Here is a 21,396-nt window from a genome sequence, read left to right on the forward strand (position 1 = left end):
ACCAATCAGATAGTGTTGTGGGCGGGAAATTGTGTGAGAGGATGCTGCATCAGAGTAATCTGACAGAAAATCAGATACCGATAATCGGAAAATGCTGAATATCGGCCAGAGCCTGTAATTGGTCTGCTCTTAATTATTACCTCATAAATATTGTAAATATTAAGATTCTGAGTTTAAATTTCTTTTCTACATAGTGGCCCTTTAAAGGTAAGCAAGCAACCACAAAAACAAATAAAAACAAAAAAATGATGTTATGCTATTACATTTTCTCCAGATATGATCACACGTTCATTCATAGTCTTACAATAACTAAGGTTTGAAACTGATTGGAAATGATGAAGGAATACACTCTTATCTGCAGACACTCACGTTTACCCAGCATCTTGGACAATATGTGCCCATTTCCTCCACTCTGACTGTAGATGTAGACTTGCTTTAGGAGAAGCTCTGCACACTTCTGGTCCAGCTCCAGGACTCATTTTGAGACACTAACATTTACCCACCCTGAAGGCAGTAAACGGTGCCTCCTGTGCAGAGGGGGGATGCTGAGATGATGCAACCAGAGGAGGGGACAGAGGATCATCCGGCTGCTGCCAGCAGAAAGGGGCTGACATCCGAAACCGATGCTGTCTGCCTGCCTGCCGTCTCAAGTGGAGGACTAGTGAACTGTGAGCGCCCGCAAATGAACATCCATCGGACATATGTCAACCTATCAAACAGCAAAATCAGGAGAACCTCAGGTATGAATGTTGTAACAGTTTACTGACAGAGCGCTGTCTTTTGCCGGCTATGCTAACATTGTTAGCCAAACGCTAGCATTAGCAACCTTAGCTTTTCTAAGCTGAGATGAATTAACTGACTGAAAATAAATGCGCCAAACAACTCTGAAGTTACATTAACTCCACGGACCCAAGCTGTTCATTTTGTTTGTGTGAAACAGCATGATAATTATTGTTTTAGCCCTGAAAACAGATTTTTTTTTTTTTTGCCATCTGTCAAGCTAGAAAAAACAACATGGAGGCATGCTATGAATTATTTCAAAATAAGTCTTCACGATGTGTTGACATAGCCTCTGTGTCATTCACAGCCTTATGTGCATTAATATTAACTGTGTTTAAGACATATATTGCTGCATGAAGCTTTTTCCATAGCTAATTTAGATGTAGATTAGATTTACGTTTAACTCCAGCAATGTTTTTTATGCCGGGTTGTGCTTACGTGTCTAGCGGTGCCTTTGTTGTGAAAGTCGAAACAGGAAGTCAATTTACACAGATTCCCTGCGTTCCTGACCTTGTAGCTAACTAGCTAGCTAGCTGGGTTATCTCCTGGGTTTAAAGTTGCCATTTGGTCTCTTTAATGATAATAACAACATTTGTTTACTTCATAGAGTCTGGTAGCTGTCTTTACTCAAACGGTTTGGTTGGAAAAGTGTGTGGTTGTGTAGTTTAATGACACACTGTTTGGACAAATGCTAGCCGTGGTGCTGCTAATGTAGGTGTAGCCCAGAACAATGTAAATTTGCCATCCCCCCAGAAGAGTCAACAGCAAACTGATGTTGCAGCTTGTCAGTGGCTTTTGGTCGGCCCAAAACGTAATTTTCACTAAATCATCCTCTTTCTATTCAAACAAAGATGACCACAGATGTTTCCTAACTTTCCTGGAAAGATTTTGCAAAGAGCAATATGTCACAGCCCACTCCTTAAATCAATGCCCAGGAGATATATTTATGAGATATTCCTTCTCGGCTGTGCCAGATCAGAGGTTTGCTTTTTACAAAAATATTTTTTGTGGGAAAATCTCCAGTCTTGGAAACTTTGCCGCCAAGCGAAGGAAGAAATGTATTTCCAAGACAAACTCTTCTGCCAGGACCAAACTCGTGCTTAGTTTGATTAAATTAAATAAACTTGATTCACTTTATTCACTATTCTGGGCATGATAACTCTTCCACATAGTGTGTTTATTGAAGTGGAAGGTGAGTGATGACTTCCAAACACGCCATAGCTCAATAAATCTTTTACTTAGATATTGCAGCTGTGGTTGGTCTTGTTTCTACAATTGTCAGCGTAGTAGTAGTAGTAGTAGTAGTAGAAATACTGAAATTGGAGACTGATTTGACTGAAAGCTACATAATAACAATAGCTTTTGTGTTCCTGTCTTGTGTATTAATAGTGAGGTATATATCAGCAAACGAAATTCAGAGTTTGACAGTGTCTGCTCTGTTTCAGGCAGACTGGTGCCTGCTTGTCCTTGCACACACAGTCACCCCTTGTAGGGTTTTTACTGGAGACGCCACCACAGGAAGCTTATGTTATGGGAAGGAAGTGCCTCCCCGCAGTTAAAGCATGAATAAGGAAGGAGAGCAGGGAAGGGGTATTAATGAGTTACTAGAGATCTGCTACCCCCACCTCTTTCTCCTCACAGACTGTTTCTTCTGCGTCCTCTGTCGCGGTCTCGTGCTTTGTTCAGCTGTCTGTGAAGGAACACTACACGCACTTGTTCCTTCAGTCAGCCTTGGATCAGATCCATTGGATTCATTTACACTGAAATCAAATACTGTAGCTCTTTTTAATTTGAATCAGGACAAGTGTTACTGGATTGTAGCCTCGTGAGGAGCAGCACAGAGTGTGTTTTGCACATGTAAATCGTTCTGTTGACAATCTCCTTCCTCTCATAGCAGCTGATGAACAGAGATGGATATTTCTACTCGGGCTAGAGCGATTATCGGCGATGGCCGATTATCTGGGCCGATATTCATCATTTTCTGATTATCGGAATCTGTGATTTTTCTGTCAGATTGCAGATAAAATAAACTAATTTAAAATTGTGCTACTTCCAGATTATGTCCCGCCCACAACAATATCTGATTGGTAACATGTTAGTTAGATTAGTATAGATCTAAAAACCACTGAATAATCTGAATCTGCAGAGTAACTAGTAAGTGAATTTTTCACATAAATGTAGTGGAGAGTATGTATAAGAAGAAAAAGAAAATGGAAATACTCAAGCGAAGTTCCTCAAAATTGTAGTTAAGAAAAGTACTTAAGTAAATTGTACTTATTTCATAACTGGTTATCTGTAATTTTGACACAAAGATTTTCATTTTTTACTGTAAATGAATATCGGTCCCAAATATCATTTTTCAGTCTCCTTGATTTCTAATAATCGGTATCGGCCCTGGAAATGCCATATCGGTCGACCCCTAATTTCTACATTAAATTGGCAAAATTCTTACATTTGACATGATCACATCCTTGTGGTTGATTATATTTGTAATTACTCTTCCTCCTCAGAAGATTAATGCAGTTGTCAAAGAAACACCTTGACAAATTCTTAAGGAAAATGTCTGCTATTGGTGTACAAACCCATGGGCTCATTTCTGTGTAATGTTTATAAGATTTTAGCTATATTTAAGCAAGAATATATCATGATGTCATGGACAATCAGCCCAATGTTGTTGTATGTCAGATTCAGACAACTTTATTAATCCCACAGGGGGAACAGCTTGCCTTGCACACATACTAAAACATACAGTAACATGTAGACACAAAAATAGATGACTAATTAGAGAATAATACAATAATATATGCCAAGGAGTTCAGTGGAATAAAATAATCTTTAATAAATAGAAAATGTTAATAAATAAAAAACAGTAAAATCAATAAAAACATCCCCAGAGAATTTAAAAGACAAATTGCAGATGGAATAAAAATGGTTAGTTTTATAAGCAGGAAACATTTTACTTTGTGTAGTATGAATGTTGTGAGAGTCATTAAAATGATACACACTGAAATATCTCTGCACTAGTTTCACAAAGTCAGAGAGTGAAAGAAAAGGCAGCTGCCCCATTTAGCTGCACTTTTGGTCCCCAGCCGGCGATCCCATATCTATTCAGATCCAATGAAAAGAGCTGAACTCCAGCTCGCAGCTCACCGCTTCAGACATCTGCTTTGACACACATTCAGCTATTCAGAAAGCTGGCTAGTTGTTGAGCACACATGTCAGTACTCAGGGTAAATGCCCTGAAAAACATGTGTGTTATGGCGTGCACAGGCAGGATAAAGTCAGCTGTGCAAAGACAGGTATGGTTGGGAAGGGTCAGGATATATTCTCCAACCAGCTGAGTCATATTGATTGTCCTGTATCTTCAGCTGGAGATGTTTCTTACTTGCTGGCATGGCATAGTCCAATATTAGTCCAGCAGCTGCAGTGGTGCTGATAAACATTTTTAATAATCTTTTTTTTTTTGTGCCAAAAAGGTTTGCGTTAAAAATGAGAAGACACGCGAAGACAGCAAAAGCTTTCCAAACAATTTTTTTCTAAAGGTCTGGGCAACCTGTAGTGTGAACTGTGAGATTGTGTATTTTCTCATGTCTGCAAAGTATGGCCATGTAATGAAGAAGCTTCCAAATAAGGTGAGGCCTGTGGGGCTGTGGATGCACAGAAAAAGTAGTCGAACCAGCTGAGACACATTATTTGCCATTTCCTCCACATGAGGCAGGGAAGATTGTTTCTTTTGTTTGCTTGCGGCTCTTTGTAAACTTGCGCATAACCATCTGGTGGTCTGATGGTATGTGACACGTATTCTGTGGCTGTAAATAGCAATTTAACAAGAACAACAGTTTTTGTAAGCTTGTTATGCAACTTGACAAATACACATTTTTATCTCCCAAGTCCAGTCAAACTCCTCATGACTCTTCGTAAAGGGCAGTGTTTTTGTGGTTTGGTCATATGAATTACATGTAGCTAAACACTTCTCGCTTTGTGTCACTCGAGGCCAAGGCTAGGCTGACAGAAATAATAAGTAAGCCAAAAAATATTGTCTCTGTGGGGAAAAAATGAACCACCTTCAGGTCTCAGTGCGCTCGAAGTGGAAGATTTTGTGCAACATGACGGATTTAAAGGAACACCTGTACCAAAGAAACACAGCTGAAATCTATTAGAAACGTATCTCCTTTTGAATAATGTGCAGTTGTGGTTTAGTAACAGGTTATTTTGGATTCTTTGGGTGTATCAGGATCAGATGTGAGTTTTTGTGTACAGATCTCGCTCTGCTCCAGCTGCATCAGATTTTTAAATATTATTTCATCCTGGTTGTGTGTATTTATTTAGCTTAGATTCAAGGAAAGGTTTCAGGCAGTGGTTTGTCCAAACATTTATGCTCCTTCTACCAGCTTCTCACACTGTTCTATTTAAAGTTTGATTTCCTGCTGATATTTAACTCTCTTTATTTCCATATCCAAACAACAAACTTGCACTCAAGAAAACAACAGATGTCTGACTCAGAGATGGATTGTAGCTGGATTTCCTGTGAACAGTAAATAACTTCAGCTCAATTTTTCCTCTTAAGAGCCTTAGGGCAAAAAGAGCTCCAAGTCATCCAAGTCTGTGCTAAAGTACTTACTCTTTGTCTCCAGCTGTGTCCCAAATCACTTTTCTTGCTATCGTGGCAACAAGTCAGGTTTGCTTCAGACCTGCACGCAACATGTGAACGGTACTGAATAAAGCCTTCTGTGTTTTACACAAGCTTTTCTGATGTGGTCGCAGCCAGTTTCGACACCTTGGTCGCTGCCAAATGAACACCGTTTATTAACTTCATCACAGTTCTAGGTGCCTCATATGAAACAATTTTAGGATAAATCCAATACACAGTTTGAAATGCAGCACAGCAAATTACACTCAAGAATTTGCCCCCATTAAATTGTTATTTTGAATATTTTCTGGGTTGTCAAGTTGTTTAAATAGAGCAATTGTGATGAGTACAAACATGGCACGAAATGATTTCTTGGCAGTGCAAGATGAAATCTAGCGCATCAGACATCGGTTGCCCAGTAACACTTTGTAACTGCGGCCTCACAAAATACTTCACTTTGATCTGTGAAGGAATCTACTTTTCCCTTTTTTGGGCTTGATGATTATTCTACATAATGCTAGAAAAATCCTGTCCTGCAGATCTGTTTGATTTGTTTGTGCTGGTGAGTTGATTGAGGATTGTAAGCACATTCTTCCCACAAATAAATATATACAGAAAGCTGCACTGATTGAAGGTGCACTATGTAATTTTGGGGAACATATTTTAATCAGAAGAGAAAGATTTTTTTACGTCTAAATAAACAAACTCTCCTCATTTTCATGACTGAATAAACAGAATAAACAAACGGCTCTTAAAGGACAACACAGTTTCATACTGTTTTACTTTGTTTATATGTGGCGGACCCTGCCACCTTTCTAGCTTCAAACAGTGTTCTGGGACCTTATTTTCCTCTGAGAACAGCTTGTTTATTCAGTTATGGAAAAAATAAATATTTCTGAGTTTGTGTTATTACCTAATTAATATTGTAAATATTAAAATTCTGAGTTTGAATTTCTTCTCCAAAAACTTCAACGTGCCCCTTTTTAAAGCTGCTGACAGTATTTAGTAATTCACCCAGAAGTTGTTTCTTGTCAGAGTTTTGAAGTCTCTGAAAAAGCATGAAAATTAAAAGTAAGTTAACCCCACAGGCCCATTTATTCATAGTGAGAATGCACGGAATAATTTATTCCTTAAAAGGACACATGTATTTGATTGAAGTCTGTTTCTGTGAAGGACGAACCTCGGTCATATTTCATAGAAAAGACAATATGTGACATTTCATAAGGTCAGGAACCCCCCTTCAATATGAGCAAACACATACAGACTGTCCCTTGACACTGAGTTTATATTATTACCTCATTGATATTGTAAATATAAAAAATTCTGAGCTATAATTTCTTCAGTACATAGTGCCACTTTTAACTCTTCAGTCAGTACTCTTCTATCAGTGTCGTTGCAACTGACAGAGATGTGAAACTCTGAACTGACTGAACTATCACAAACACGAGAGCCATCTAGTGGAGATACTGGTTGGCCTTTGAAAGCCTCTATTTCAGTGTTTATCCTACATTCCTGTATCTGGGGTGGTCCCCTGCAGCTGTCTTAACAGCTACCAAATGTAACTGCAGTGAGGACACAATTATTTAAATTGCAAGTACCACACAAGTGTCCATGTGTCATGATGTGAATATAAATAAACATTTTAAAACTGCGTAATCTGTGTGAACGTATCATTATAGGGATTAGGGGAATCAGTGAAATTATCCACTCCCTCCCAAACGCCAACTATCGAGAATAAACTTCAAATTACAGAGACAGACGGAGAGAAGCACGTTTTCTAGAAGTGCTCTGCTGTTCAGTGTGGTCTCAGTGTTTTGGGAATAACGTCTGTGGAAAGAATTTCTCTTCCATGGAAAACTGGAGCTATCACTCTGCGCACTGACATATGTTACCTTTCTCCTCCCTCCTTTGTGCACAGATTGAGCTTTAAATGTATCGGTGTCAGAGAGCTCAGTATGAAGAAGTCGGTCCGACCAGCGGTGGGTAAGGGAAGCGGAGATCGAGGGAAGGCAGAGGCCGTGGCTACCGCTGGGACCGGAAAGCCTGCAGCCAAGACCAGCTCCACAGCAGCTCTGTCGAAGGTAAGACTCAACGCGTGATGGACCAACTAGAGCTGATCAAGTTGATTTTATTGATGTGAATTTATTGGATTTTGTACTTCCAGGTGAAAAGCAATGATGACCTTTTAGCAGCTATGGCCGGAGGGAATCCTGCATCAAGTAATGCTGTCAGCAAGACCAAGAGGACTGCCTCCATTGGGACAACAGCTAGCAACCTAGATAGCAAGCCAAAGACAACGTCAGGTGCGTCTAATATTCCCTGTTTACATTTTTCTTTGCTCTGTTTGAATGTTGCATTTCTGGAATTGTAAGGATGACCCTTTTCTCTATCACCAGGTACTTCATCTAAGCGTACGACATCTTCGGTTTCTAAAGAGCCAAATTCATCACGAGACCGTCTCCGGACATCAAGGACCTCAGCCAATAAGAAGCAATCGGTGTCTGGGACTGTAGCAGGCGATGTGGCTGCAGGGAAGCGATCTCGCAGCCAGATCCTTGCAGAATCTGAGGGTCGTATGAGCAAGTCTAAATCAGATGGTCAGATCAGTGATAAGGTGGCTCTGGAGGCCAAAGTAAAAGACCTGTTGGGTTTGGCGAAAAGCAAAGATGTGGAGATCCTCCACCTCCGCAGTGAGCTGAGAGACATGAGGGCCCAGCTTGGTTTGGGAGGACAGGAAGCACCGCCGCAGGAAGAAGCTGGGGAGGAGGAGAAGCCCCACGTTTCAGCCATCACAGCAGCTGACGTGGAGTCCACTCTGATTCTCTTACAAGAGCAGAACCAGGCCATCAGAGAGGAGCTCAACCTGCTGAAGAGCGAGAACCGGATGCTGAAAGATCGGCTCAATGCGCTGGGCTTCTCTCTGGAGCAGAGGCTGGATGGCTCTGACAAGCTGTTCAACTACGCCTCCCTGAGCCCGGACCTGGCAGCGGGCAGCGGGCAGAGTGATGGTGGAGGAACAGGCACACTGACCTCCTCAGTGGAAGGCTCTGCCCCCGGCTCTTTGGAGGATCTGCTCACAGGACACCAGCACGGAGGCTCAGCAGACAACCTCGACAGTGAATCCAGCGAAGTCTACCAGGCCGTCACCTCTAGTGATGATGCTTTGGACGCCCCCTCCGGAGCTTCGTCATCATCTGAGTCGGAATGTGCGCCTAGCAGGGAGCGCTCGCGGAGGGGCAGCAGCGGCAACGCCAGTGAGGTGTCGGTGGCCTGTCTGACAGAACGCATCCACCAGATGGAGGAGAACCACCACAGCACTGCTGAGGAGCTCCAGGCCACGCTACAGGAGCTGGCCGACCTGCAGCAAATCACTCAGGAGCTGAACGGAGAGAACGAGCGGCTAGGTGAAGAGAAGGTGATCCTCATGGACTCCTTATGCCAGCAGAGCGACAAGCTGGAGCTGTACGGCCGACAGATTGAGTACCTGCGCTCTCTGCTCGATGAGCATCACATATCGTACGTGTTGGAGGAGGACATCAAGAGTGGCCGCTACATGGAGCTGGAGCAGCGTTACTCAGACCTGGCAGACAATGCCCGCTTTGAGAGAGAGCAGCTGCTGGGGGTTCAACAACATCTGTCCAACACACTGAAAATGGCTGAGCAGGACAATGCTGAGGCCCAGGAGATGATCGGAGCACTGAAGGAGAGGAACCACCAGATGGAACGCATCATGGAGTCAGAGAGACAAGGCCGAGTTGCCATGGCGGCTGCAGTTGAGGAGTACAAGGCAGCTGTGAGCAGCGACCAGGCGGAGCTGAACCGCTGCAGAGCCCAGCTGGACCAGGAGAGGCAGAGGGTGGCCGAGCTGTACTCTCTTCACACCGCGGGGGACAAAAATGACATCTGCCAGCTGCTGGAAGGAGTCCGTCTGGGGAAGGAAGAGGCTGAGGCTAAGGCGGCGAAGTTGCAGGAGGACCTGGAACAAGCACACAGTGACCTCACCCGACTGCAGGAGACTTTCAGTAAGGTAAGTTAAAACTTGTGAGAGACTCTGAGATGTAAAATCAAGCAGGGCATAAATATCCTGAAACCATAAGATGCTAAATTAATGTGTTTGACCTAAACTTCAATCTAGGGTGCCAGAACTGGAGCATAGAGTTTTTGGGGCACCAAAATGAGTTCCTCTTTTACTATGGAGAAGAGCCAGATTTGACTTTGAAAACAAAAGTCTCCAGAGTCTTACCTTTCAGCAATAAGTGGTACATGTTCCACAACACTAGGCAGATGACTACTGTGCAGATGTGCAGTTAGGACGTGGTACCCAATATATCTCTATCAATAAAAACAGTATGACACTACTGGTCAGCTAATTAGCTGCTAGCTTGTTAATGAAATGAAGGTTAATCCTCTTCCTGTGTGTGCAGCTGGACAGGGAATACAGGGACTTCCAGGGGCAGGTGCAGCAGCAGATGGCTGAGCAGGAGCGCGCACTGGAGAAGCAGCGCATGGATCTGCAGGAGAAAGAGACTGAGATCGCAGACATGAAGGAAACCATCTTTGAGCTGGAGGATGAGGTGGAGCAGCACCGAGCCCTTAAACTCCACGACAACCTCATCATCACTGACCTCGAGAGTAAGATCTTTTGTGAAACATAGCTGCTGTGATAGACAACTTACCATCGAGTGTTTGTCAAACTTTCTGTAATAGTAGTAAGATATGTGAGGTGCTGAGTCAGTCTGTTTTGTGGCCTGTTGGCATTAATACCACCGGTATGTATTTACCTCCTATTTCAGACTCTGTGAAGAAGCTGCAGGACCAGAAGCATGACATGGAGAGAGAGATTAAGATTCTCCACCGCAGACTGAGGGTAAGTTGCTTGTTGCCTGTAATGACAAACTCACAGAGAATTATCACCTGACCACCACCTGATGATACGGTTGAAGGAATGTTGTGCCAAAGGAAAGGGCTGTCTGACAGCAATGTAAAGTGCCAAAAATGTTCGAGATGTTGCACACACTTACGCTTTGCTGTTGATGACATTAAGCAGTACAATGCTCTTCTTCCCTGTCGGTGCTACGCGCTGCTTCTCCACGCAGGGGGAGAGCTGACAGTCATTTACTGCTGGTAATACGCTGACAAGGGATAAGTACCTACAACCCCACATCAAAAGACCTGGATTTTTCACTTTAACATAATGGAGCATCTAGCAGCTTAAGATCCAGATATGTCTCTAGGAGTTGGTGGAGACAAAAGCAGAACTCCAAGGACAGTGAATGTTGGACTTCCATTAATCATGTGGCGAGAAACAAGACTCTAAATTAATGCTTATGTCTCTCCGTGTCTGCTGGGTGCTGTTTGCAAACACATTCACCACATGTGAGATGTTGCAGCTTGTTCGAATGCCTAGTGGCCAAACAAAAATCATTAATAGTGCTTAAATAATCCAGTGTATCATTTAGCCTAAGTAATGTTGAACTCTGCTGTGTGTTTGTGCAGGAAGAGTCGATGGAGTGGCGTCAGTTCCAGGCTGATCTGCAGACAGCTGTTGTCATTGCTAATGACATCAAGTCCGAAGCACAGGAAGAAATTGGAGATCTGCGGCGCCGGCTACAGGAAGCCCAGGAGAAGAACGAGAAACTGAGCAAAGAGCTGGACGAGGTCAAGAGCCGCAAGTAAGAGACTCACAGAGAGCCCCAACGGTCACGCTGACATCGTCCTTCTTCTGTTTGTAAACAAAATCAGGGAAGATTTAATCTGATTATGATTCTGAATGCTCTGTAGCAGTGTTTACATTCATTTATCTTTGATGAATCCCACGATTGATAAACTTCCTTTGCAGACCAAATGATAAATGGGTTTCTTTTCAATTACAATTTCACCTTAATTGTTCCTACAATGTAAGTCCCTCTCAAACCAGTGTGTAGAAATAGACAGTGTAGGAGCTCTGGGTGTACATGCTAAGTTAAGCACTGTTTGTATTCCAGGCAGGACGAGGAGAGAGGCAGAGTGTATAACTACATGAATGCAGTGGAGAGGGACCTGGCTGCGCTCAGACAGGGGATGGGTCTCAGCCGCCGATCCTCCACCTCCTCGGAGCCCTCACCCACCGTCAAAACACTCATCAAGAGCTTCGACAGTGCCTCACAAGGTACCATAAACCACAATTTCTCACTTTTACATATTGCTGCTTGTCCTAATAATAATTTGCCTTAATGGCTTTTCTATATTCCCAAATGGTGACAATGCAACAAAAGTTTAGTCATTTGTCAAGATGCTTCTTGATTTAGGTCTGCATCAGCTTTCAACAATACTTTTGCATTAATTTAAGTTTTTGATTAGATTATCAAAGAAAACTTGTGTTTATTCTATTTATTTTGCAGTAAGATAATTAATTACATAAATTTCAGCATTTATCCATACAGAAGGAACTTTTACGACAAGACCCCCAAACAGTCCTTGACATAAGGAGTGTATTTGGTCAAGTGTGTGAAGCAGGTCTACACTGAGCTTTATGTGTTGGTTCCTTCTCACTCTTAACACAGGTCCACCTACCAATGGTGCCTCCGTGACTCCAACAGCGTCAGCTACCCCAATACCACGCACCCCCCTCAGCCCCAGTCCCATGAAGACGCCCCCAGCAGCTGCTGTCTCACCCATACAGGTACAGGAGGAAAGGCTTTGTATGAATATGTTATTTTATTTTGTCTCTGTGTCACTGCATCTTACCATTTCACACTGTTAAGTAGTTGGTTAGGAACTTAATTAAGACACAATACGATACGATAATCCTTGATTAGTCCCACAACGGGGACATTTGCATTATTTCAGCAGCAAAGGAGAAAGCAAAAATAGAGAGCATCAATTAATAATAAGTAGAAAGTATAAGTAATATTGCATTAGGAACAATATAAACAATATAAATAAGACAAAAACTCCAGTCAACATTAATTTTGTTATTAACACTATGAACATACATTATAGATGGTATAATATAACTTCTAGGTTAAATAAAAAGGATTTTTTTTTAAGCTGATAAGATACCCAAAAGGTTTATATTTTTGTATTTTCAAAAAAGAAGCATATAACCTGTAGTTTATGAATAGCTCATAATAAGATTTTCTGATAAATTATCGACCTGATATACAACATATCGCGCATCTCTAGAAATAACCAGAATTAATCATACTCATATTTTCCAGTTTGTTGCTGTCCTGTGAAAATCTAATATTTTCAAAACGTCAGCTTTTAATGAGCTCGGTTTTCAGCTTTGTGACGATGCGTTTTTCAGATTCAGTTTGTACTCCTAGTTTAAGAAGTGGGAGAATTGTCTAAACCAATAAAAGAAAACTGTCTCTCAAAAAAAAAAGTAGATACTTGATTTTCTTTGAACTTTTTGGTTTATTGCACTTTTCTTATTAAAGGGGCACTATGTTGTTTTGGAGAAGATTTTTTATGTTTACAATATTAATGAGGTAACAATATAAACTCAGAAATATTTATATTTTCCATAAGTGAATAAAGTTGTTTTTGCTCTGTCATTTCAGAGACACTCCATAAGTGGGTCTATGTCAGCAGCCAAGCCGCTCTCCTCCCTCAGTGATAAGAGGCCCAGCTACACAGACATCAGCATGCCAGGTGAGGCAGTCTTCACAACAGTAATCTCTGAAATGCAGAAATGCAGATATAAATCTGTAAAATGGCAGAATAATGTACTGTGAAATATGGGGCAGAAAGGCCAGAGTACTTTGTCCTCTACATCACATCTTAATGATTAACTGGAGTAGGCTATGCCCTCTCTCATGAGACCCTGGAGCTCAGAGTTAGTTCTACTCAACTGTATGTTGACATCATGTTTAAGCTAATCAAAACACTCGAGTGGATGATAAGAGGGAAATAATGAGCCACCACATACTGCAGAATTTCCCTCAGTTCATTCTCACCAGTAATGAGTTCAAGTGTTTCATGTGAACGTGCAGATCTGACCATAGCCTCCATCGTTCCATTTATTTTTCTCTGATTTATTGTTTTCCTGCCGGACGAGGCAGCCTCATTTGCCGGTATTCCCTGAACTGCGAGGGTCTGGAATGTGGCTCTTTACTGACCCTGTTACGTCAGAGGAAGCCCCTTATAGAAACACTCGTACTGTATGTGATGTAAATACTGTGATGTATCCGCAGCTGAGCACCTTCTCAGGGGAACCTCAGCTAGCCGGCCTCCATCTGCCCTCCAGAGGGTCTCCAACATGGACTCCACTAAGTCAATTTCAGGTTAGAGATGCTCGTTAAGTTCTACAAACTTAGTGTGTTACCAAAGAATGGAGTCTATAATCGTCTCCGCTGTCCTGAACAGTGTCCCGGCGGAGCAGTGAGGAGATAAAGAGGGACATGTCAGCTTCAGACGGAGCCTCCTCCACCTCCCTGATGGCTATGAGTGCTGCCTCCTCCCCGCTCTCCCTGTCATCGTCCTCCCCCACTGCCTCCATCACCCCCACAGCACGCAGCCGCCTAAGGTATTACCTCCAGGGGCACTGACTCACCTTTATGTTGTACTCACTGGTAAAACTTGGATGGTTTATTTGCCTACAAGCAACAATTGTGCTCGCACTTTAAAGTCTCTGTTTTCATTCTTGTCAGTCTGCCGGTTACCGGTGTGACATCACCTCTTCATACTGTAGCTGTGATTGGTCTCCTTTGACAAAACACACAGCTCTTGACAGCTTCCATAGCTCATTAAGCAAACATGCTCCATCTGTTTGCCTCACTGACTCGGTAAATCTTTTAAAGCAGTAGCAGAGTGTTTGCTTACATGTCTCTTCTGTGTTTCAGAGAAGAGAGAAAGGACCCGCTGTCAGCACTGGCCAGAGAATATGGAGGCTCTAAGAGAAACGCTTTGCTAAAGTGGTGCCAGAAAAAGACAGAGGGATATCAGGTAGGTTCCTGTCCTGCCACCAGCTGCCGCAGACGCTCGCCCAGAGAAAAGGCGCAGCGCCCATCATACAGCACGATTGTCAAGATATTTTTGTTATAGAGACAAGACGCACATGCAGCGTTTTTTCTCTCTGCGCACAAACATTTCATCTCAGCGATCCTGAGCGCACAGCCTGTGCTTTTCTGCCCGTATATCTTTCCGTTCCTCTCCACACCAGTTACAGAGTAAACTGAAAAACTTGTATTGTTTTAAGTCAGTTACTAATCTGCCTTTTTCCATCATGTCATGAGGAACCTCAATCTGATCTCATGTTTGCCACATAACAGCAGTTATGTTAGTCAGAGTGCCTTCATGCCAGAGCCCACTGGTGGCTCCTTGTTTCATCGCTCCCTGTAATATTTCACACTCTTTAGTTGTCAGAAAATGCTGACAATTAGGAAATAGGAAAAAACAGGGAAAAAAAGCTGATTAGTACACTCCTAAACAAGGTTTGATTTCATGAAAACCTTTAGGATTATAACTTAAACTCTCCTGAGTTGAGGTGTGTCCCTTCCCTTGACTTTTCTTGTCAGTTTAGTCCAGTTTGATGGAGACTGTTTATGTAAACTTGTGCTGAGACATTAAATGTCCAAGCATTGACCTAGAAATGAGTGGTGCTAAAATGACGATCAACAGTTGCCATATTGAAGTGATGTTTACCTCTCTTGGTCTCCATGGCACCTCAGGTCTTCTCCAGGAAGTGCGCAACATTTAACACATCTTGTAATTACCTGTCTGACAAAAACATGATTGTTTGTCTCAATCATTGGGCACTATCGAGGTTATAGTAGTGACACTGAGGAGATTTTAGCGTCTAACCTTCGTGGTTGTTTGTTGTCATAGATTCACAGTCATCCCTGCAGAGGGCAGGTGATAGTGGAAAATATGATAAATGTGATAAGGATCTTCTTTGTGCTTAAATCATTTTAAATGGCTCTGTGACCGCTGAATTTATTGTTGAAAGGGATGGTGAAAGCCTTTAATGCACCTTGGCTGGCAGTGACATTCACGGCCTGGGATAAATGTTGTATCCTGTTAGCCCGGGTGAGGCCCAGAAATTGGTTTTCCATCGATTTTTGTCCTGGACTGTAAATGTTCTGTCGAGTTAAATCAAAGTTTACAGGGATTGTCGCTTTGTTTTTCAGAACATTGATATCACAAACTTCAGCAGCAGCTGGAATGATGGCCTGGCCTTCTGTGCTGTGCTCCACACCTACCTGCCTGCCCACATCCCCTACCAGGAGCTCACCAGCCAGGAGAAGGCAAGTAGAGCTCCCAGGAAAGCCCCAACATCTAAGCCATCATTACTGTATCATTACCACTGCATCATTACTATTGTTAGAGTGTGTTTCATTGTGTGTGACTTTGGCTTTCTCTTCTCAGAGGAGAAACTTCACCTTAGCTTTCCAGGCTGCAGAAAGTGTGGGCATCAAATGCACTTTGGTAAGCTGTACACCAATTTGAAATGACTTGATTGAAATAAATAACGGAAAAAGTTTTATTCCTAGTGTTAAGAAGGTGTAAGGGAAAACAACTTTGATATGCTCCCCCTAACTTGTAATGTATGTGCTTTTCAACCACTGACATTGCTCAGTCTACAGCCAGCTGCTGGTTAGCTTAGCGGAGCATTAAGACTGGTAAAGGAGGGAAAAGCAAGCCTAGCTCTGCCTCCAGTACAAAAACTAGCGCCTTGACTTCCTCACAGCGATGACAGGACTCCAGGAAGTCACTGCATTCAGCCAGAAATAGTCCAGCATGGGCTGGTTATATGTAACACAGAGGTCGATCGAGAATTGTAACCAGTGTAACAAAAGCACTGCAGTGCACAACCTTGAGGAGGATGCTAGTACTTGAGCAAGGCTCGTTAACTGTGTCTTTCTCTGTTCTAGGACATAAATGAGATGGTGCACACAGAGAGGCCGGACTGGCAAAGCGTCATGACTTACGTCACTGCCATCTACAAGTACTTTGAGACCTGACTTAACCTGCAGCACAATCGGAGCCACGCAAGCCCCTCCTGAGCTCTCAGCAACCCCACGGTCAACTGTTATACCTCACTGACGCCCTCCCCCACGCCTCACCCAGTCACGCTGCATGCCGATCCTCAGTATTCAGCAACACTTAAGGCAGACCAGAACCTCGCTGGACACATGCAGCTACTCCATCCTCCCGGCGCAGCATAGAAGATGCTTTGTGTAGAGTTGTAGTCAAAGGGCTTGCCTGTATATCTACTGTTACACTAGACGAGAAGTAACGCTGGTGAACCAAGTATGAACTGACAAGCGATGAAATCCTGTAGGTCATCTTTGCCCTCAGTTCACGCCTGAAGGAGCAGCATGAAAAACAAAGTCTCAGTGCCTTCGACCTGGCTTTTCCTGGCAAATATTCCGACAGTTAACCAAGTTTTCAGGGTGTTAAGGGGGAATTCCCGCAAATCTGAATCTCAGCGTTCTAGACGAGTCATTTTCATAAATAGTCACAATGTATTTTCTTTTGTCGGTTGTGAACACTTTGTGGAAAACATCAGCTTCTACAGAATAACAAACCAATCATCGGTGATACTGGAATTCCCCCACAGCCCTGAAAATTCCCTCTGGAAGGAGTTCAGACAGACACAGCCTTTTTGCACCAAGTCTTCCAGATGTTACAGTGCGATACACATGCCTCAATTTCAATGGATTAAGTGCCTGTGAGTTTGGATGCAGGAGACCAGGATATGAGTTCTCTGTATGGGCCAATCCTCCGGGCAGTGTCAAACTGAAGATTTGAGGAGTTGTTGCCAAATATGTTTCGGAGCCTTTTGATTGTTGATTTCTGGCTAATTGGTCATCAGGACGGACTGATGCTGCAGACAGCTACTACATCAGCATCTGATCATGAGCGACTGTTTGCTTCTCAAGCACAGAAATATGCTATTGCTACAACACTACTGCACATTTTGTCAAGCAGCACTAACACACCCATACGAAGGTTTTTCACTCACAGATTTATCAAGGTGGACTAATATTCATTTGATTTGTATGGAGTTTGTATGGAGTACACTGCATAACATGAGTATTTGCATTTTTAAGGCCTGCATTTGCCATCTTGCACTTAGGCTTCTCACATTAGACACATAGAGCACGTAAAAAATTTTTTTTGATAAAATGTGTTTTGATTGAGAGTGTAATTCTGCTTGGATCAGAGAGCCTTACACGTCCTCTGTCCGGGGTCTAATGAGAAAATGGTGTCTCACCTGTGAACTTAATGTTGGGAAAATATGCTCATGTTTTTGGAAACCAGCAGAGATGTGATGAGGTGAAGCCACACTTTTATAGGTCAATGCAGCGTCACATTAAAGGACCTATTTCCAAGAGAAGTTTATTTTTGAGTCTCATTCCCAACTCGTCAAATAATGATGCCCCGGGATGGCAGCCGACCCATCCTACAATCCCAAAGCGTCAGTTTTTTATGAGGTGGGAATGAGACTCAAAAATCAGCTTTTCTTACAAACTGGTCCATTAAAGTTATAGTTCAACTTGTTGGGAAATATATTTATCGCTGTGTTGCAGAGAGTTAGACGAGACAAGATTGATACTGGTTAGCTTAGCTTAGCTTAGCTTAGCATAAAGAATGGAAACGGGGAAACAGCTAGCCCGTTTTGTCTAAAGCTGACTCCACCTAGTCTCCCTAGTCTCTAAAAGACCGCAGTTTTTATACTTTGTACTGTTGTATGTAGGAATGAAACAAACGAGATATAACGTGTTAAAGGGGCACTATGCAGTTTTGGAGAAGAAATTCAAACTCAGAATTTTAATATTTACAATATTAATGAGGTAATTATATCTTTGCAATAACTGAATAAACAAGCTGTTCTCAGAGGAAAATAAGGCCCCCAGAACACTGTTTGAAGCTAGAAAGGTGGCAGGGTCCGCCAAATATAAACAAAGTGAAACAGTATGAAATTGTGTCCTTTAAGGTCAGTTTGTTTATTCAGCTTATTCAGTCATGAAAACAAAGAGAGTTTGTTTATTTAGTTTGTTAAGGAATAAAAAATCTGTCACTGCTGATCTTTCTCACATAGTGCACCTTTAAGCAGCTTTAGTGACGCTGGCAGAGAGATTTGTTACCTCTGTACCGAGCCACGTTTGCTGTTTTTCTCTTTTTTTCCAGTCTTTATGCTCAGCTAAGTTTATCACCTGCAGCCTACAGACATGAGAGACATCAGTCTTCTCATCATTCAGCAAGATAGAAAATAAGTGTATTTCCCAAAAATGTCAAACTATTCCTTTAACATCAGCAAATGTTGCAAAAAAAATCATTCATTGCACATAAATGACAAAATACAGACGAGTGATTAGACAATTCTATGTGCCATTGACATATTTTGTGTGTTAATACTTCTGCTGTGATAGACAGGTAGTTTTTTGAAATTCCTAGTATGACTAACATTACTATAGAGATTCTTTGTAGCACACAGTGTCATTTAATGTGTCCAAGTTCATTCAGCAGTGTTAATCTTGGACCTGTTTAGTATTTATAAGCATTATACAAAAATTTTACATGGTTTATAACACACTAGAGGGACATGTTAAGTGTTGATAAAATGTATAGTATTTGTTTGCAATTATAAGTTCTCCTAACGAGACATATTTGATATTATGACATCTAGGGGTCGACCGATGTGGCTTTTTCAGGGCCAATACCGATTATTAGAAATCAAGGAGACTGAAACCTGATATTTAGGACCGATATTCATTTGCAGTAAAAATGTACATTTTTGTGTCAAAATTTCCAACAATGCAATTTACTCAAGCACCGCTCTTAAGTACAATTTTGAGGTACTTGAGTATTTTCCTTTTCTGCTACTTTAAACTTCCTCTGCACTACATTTATTTGATACATCTAGTCACTAGTTACTTTGCAGATTCAAAGATTTCAGTGTTTATAGGCTATTAATTGTGACGTTTTACCAATCAGATAGTGTTGTAGGTGGGACATTGTGTGAGAGGATGCTGCATCCGAGTCAAAGTAGCACATTTTGAAATTAGATTTTTTTATCGGCAATCTGACGAAAATGCTGAATATCGGCCCGATTATCGGCCAGGGAACTGTGTTAATCACTTTATTTTCATCCATCATTTGTTTCTACAGCAGCCTCCATTTATAGGCATGGATGCAGAAGCTAGTTTGCCACCTGCTGTAGTGCAAAACGTTCTCGAATTGTTGTAAATTATTGTTAATAACGACTAGATACATGTTACCCTGGCCTTTCAAATTAATATGAAAAACACGACATCATATCGACTGACCCCTTAGCACCCTCATCTGTGACTGCGTCCCTGCTTATGGGCGTCCACAGTTATTGACAAATACATTCATAAGCGTTTATATCTGCTCATAACTACATTTTAATGTGTTATAAACCATTTATTAAACTTTATGTACCGCTTATAAATGCTAAATAGACAGGACATGACACTATCCTGTGTTTATCGTGCCTCAACATACTAAGTTCACTGTATTTATTTGCATGATTTCCAGTCATTCTAGTGAGGTCATTGCTTTATTTGTGTGTCCGGGGTGTATATGAATTTACCACACATACAGTAAGTAGCTGCACTGAGATAAGCTTTTTTTTATTAGTAGTATTATTCCACACTAATTTCCTGCCTTAACCGTTTAGCCGAGGGCTTCTGCATGTGATACTGTGACATTTCAAACTTTTATCTTTCCTCACCAGGCGCGTGTCACAGTGTGGAAATTAGTTCTGTAAAACAAAGCTGTTCTTGTTTGTGCCTCTTGAGGAACACTGATAGCGAGCCATGCTCATAAACCGTTTTAGGGAAGCTGGTTGAATCCCCCTCATGTGTCCGGGGAAGGTGATGACACACTGTTTTTGATCTGGATCAGATGATGCTGCCAGCTGGTATCAATAGCGACATCAGAAACAACATTTTTGTCCTCGATTTAGAAGCACATCCTGCTGCGCCACCTGCCAACCACATCACCACAGTGTGTACAGCTGCATTAGACATTCAGTGACACAAAGTTAGCACAAGAGCCTGCAACAATGAGTTTTGTTTTTGTGTACAAGAGAGAGTGCGAGTGAGTTATTTAAAGACATTTGAAGGCGTTTGTGATGCCAACAGATTTATCCTGTTCTGTTTGATTCCACCGCTGGCCCCACGTCTTCTATCATTCCCGACAGGAACGTCTGGGATCAGAAAGATGGAAGTGGAATGTGTTTTGATCACGCTTTAGTGATCCTGGGACTTTACGAGGGCCAGCTCGTGCTGATGTGGAGTGCTGGATGAATACTGAGGCCGGCCTGCTGAGGAGAGACCAGACGGCTGGCAGAAGCTAGGAAGCACATTCCACCTCCAAACGATGCAGCCACGAGGGACATGTTACACTGTTTGGGACCTGAGATGATGCCCTTTGAGTGTATAGCTTTACCACAACGAGCAAATGTGAACAGTGCATTACGTCTTTAATGGGTCCACTTCATCACGCTACGTTTGTTTACTTGAATATGCTCTGAGAATTCCACTGAACCTGCTTTAGTTTGTCTTGTTTCCATGTTGCCTTTTTTTTTTTTTTTTTTACAATCCCACGCCATGTTTTGTTTTGGTGTGGATGTTTTGTGTCCTGATCACACTACATGCAGTGCTGAAATGGTTCCTCGGCAAAGTGAGAGCTGAATGAGTAAATGTGTGTGTATTTGTGTGTGTGTGTAAAGGGACTAAGCTACAGTATTAAGTGCACACTACGATGATAATCAGTTGTATAAAGAAAAAAAATGCTGTCTGGTTTTATGTTGCTTTATTTTTTCTGGCAATAGTTATAAAAGACCGTTGAAGCAGCCGTGTTTGTTCTCATTATTGTGGTTTCAACTTTACATGTGGGTCACAAAAGTTCCACTTCTAGTTATGATTAAACATATATAGTGCTTTGACTTCCACTTGGCTCTGGCACTGATTAATAGAGTGGTGTAGTCTGTAGTCTTAAAACCTGGATATCAGTTAGCATTTTTGCAC

General features: G+C 42.1%; 1 protein-coding gene across 1 annotated transcript; it reads left to right on the forward strand.

The window, feature by feature from the left end:
- The first annotated feature begins 637 nt into the window (after positions 1 to 637).
- specc1la (sperm antigen with calponin homology and coiled-coil domains 1-like a) lies at positions 638 to 21,223 on the forward strand. Its single transcript, XM_073467219.1, has 16 exons — positions 638 to 740; positions 7,329 to 7,491; positions 7,575 to 7,713; positions 7,807 to 9,437; positions 9,835 to 10,042; positions 10,204 to 10,277; positions 10,907 to 11,082; positions 11,395 to 11,558; positions 11,953 to 12,071; positions 12,955 to 13,045; positions 13,588 to 13,677; positions 13,760 to 13,919; positions 14,236 to 14,338; positions 15,523 to 15,639; positions 15,761 to 15,820; positions 16,267 to 21,223. The coding sequence occupies exons 2-16, from the start codon at positions 7,366 to 7,368 to the stop codon at positions 16,354 to 16,356; spliced, it is 3,348 nt and encodes a 1,115-aa protein (XP_073323320.1). The 5' UTR covers positions 638 to 740; positions 7,329 to 7,365; the 3' UTR covers positions 16,357 to 21,223.
- The last annotated feature ends 173 nt before the right edge of the window (positions 21,224 to 21,396 follow it).

Source organism: Pagrus major, chromosome 5 (assembly GCF_040436345.1).
Source record: "Pagrus major chromosome 5, Pma_NU_1.0".
Classification (NCBI taxonomy): Eukaryota; Metazoa; Chordata; class Actinopteri; order Spariformes; family Sparidae; genus Pagrus; species Pagrus major.

Excerpts from the sequence above, each read along its gene's own strand:
- specc1la (XM_073467219.1), top strand. The coding sequence starts at position 7,366 with ATGAAGAAGTCGGTCCGACCAGCGGTGGGTAAGGGAAGCGGAGATCGA. Across the intron at positions 7,492-7,574 it reads CCACAGCAGCTCTGTCGAAG|GTGAAAAGCAATGATGACCT; the intron begins GTAAGACTCAAC and ends TTGTACTTCCAG. Across the intron at positions 13,678-13,759 it reads CTCCACTAAGTCAATTTCAG|TGTCCCGGCGGAGCAGTGAG; the intron begins GTTAGAGATGCT and ends TGTCCTGAACAG.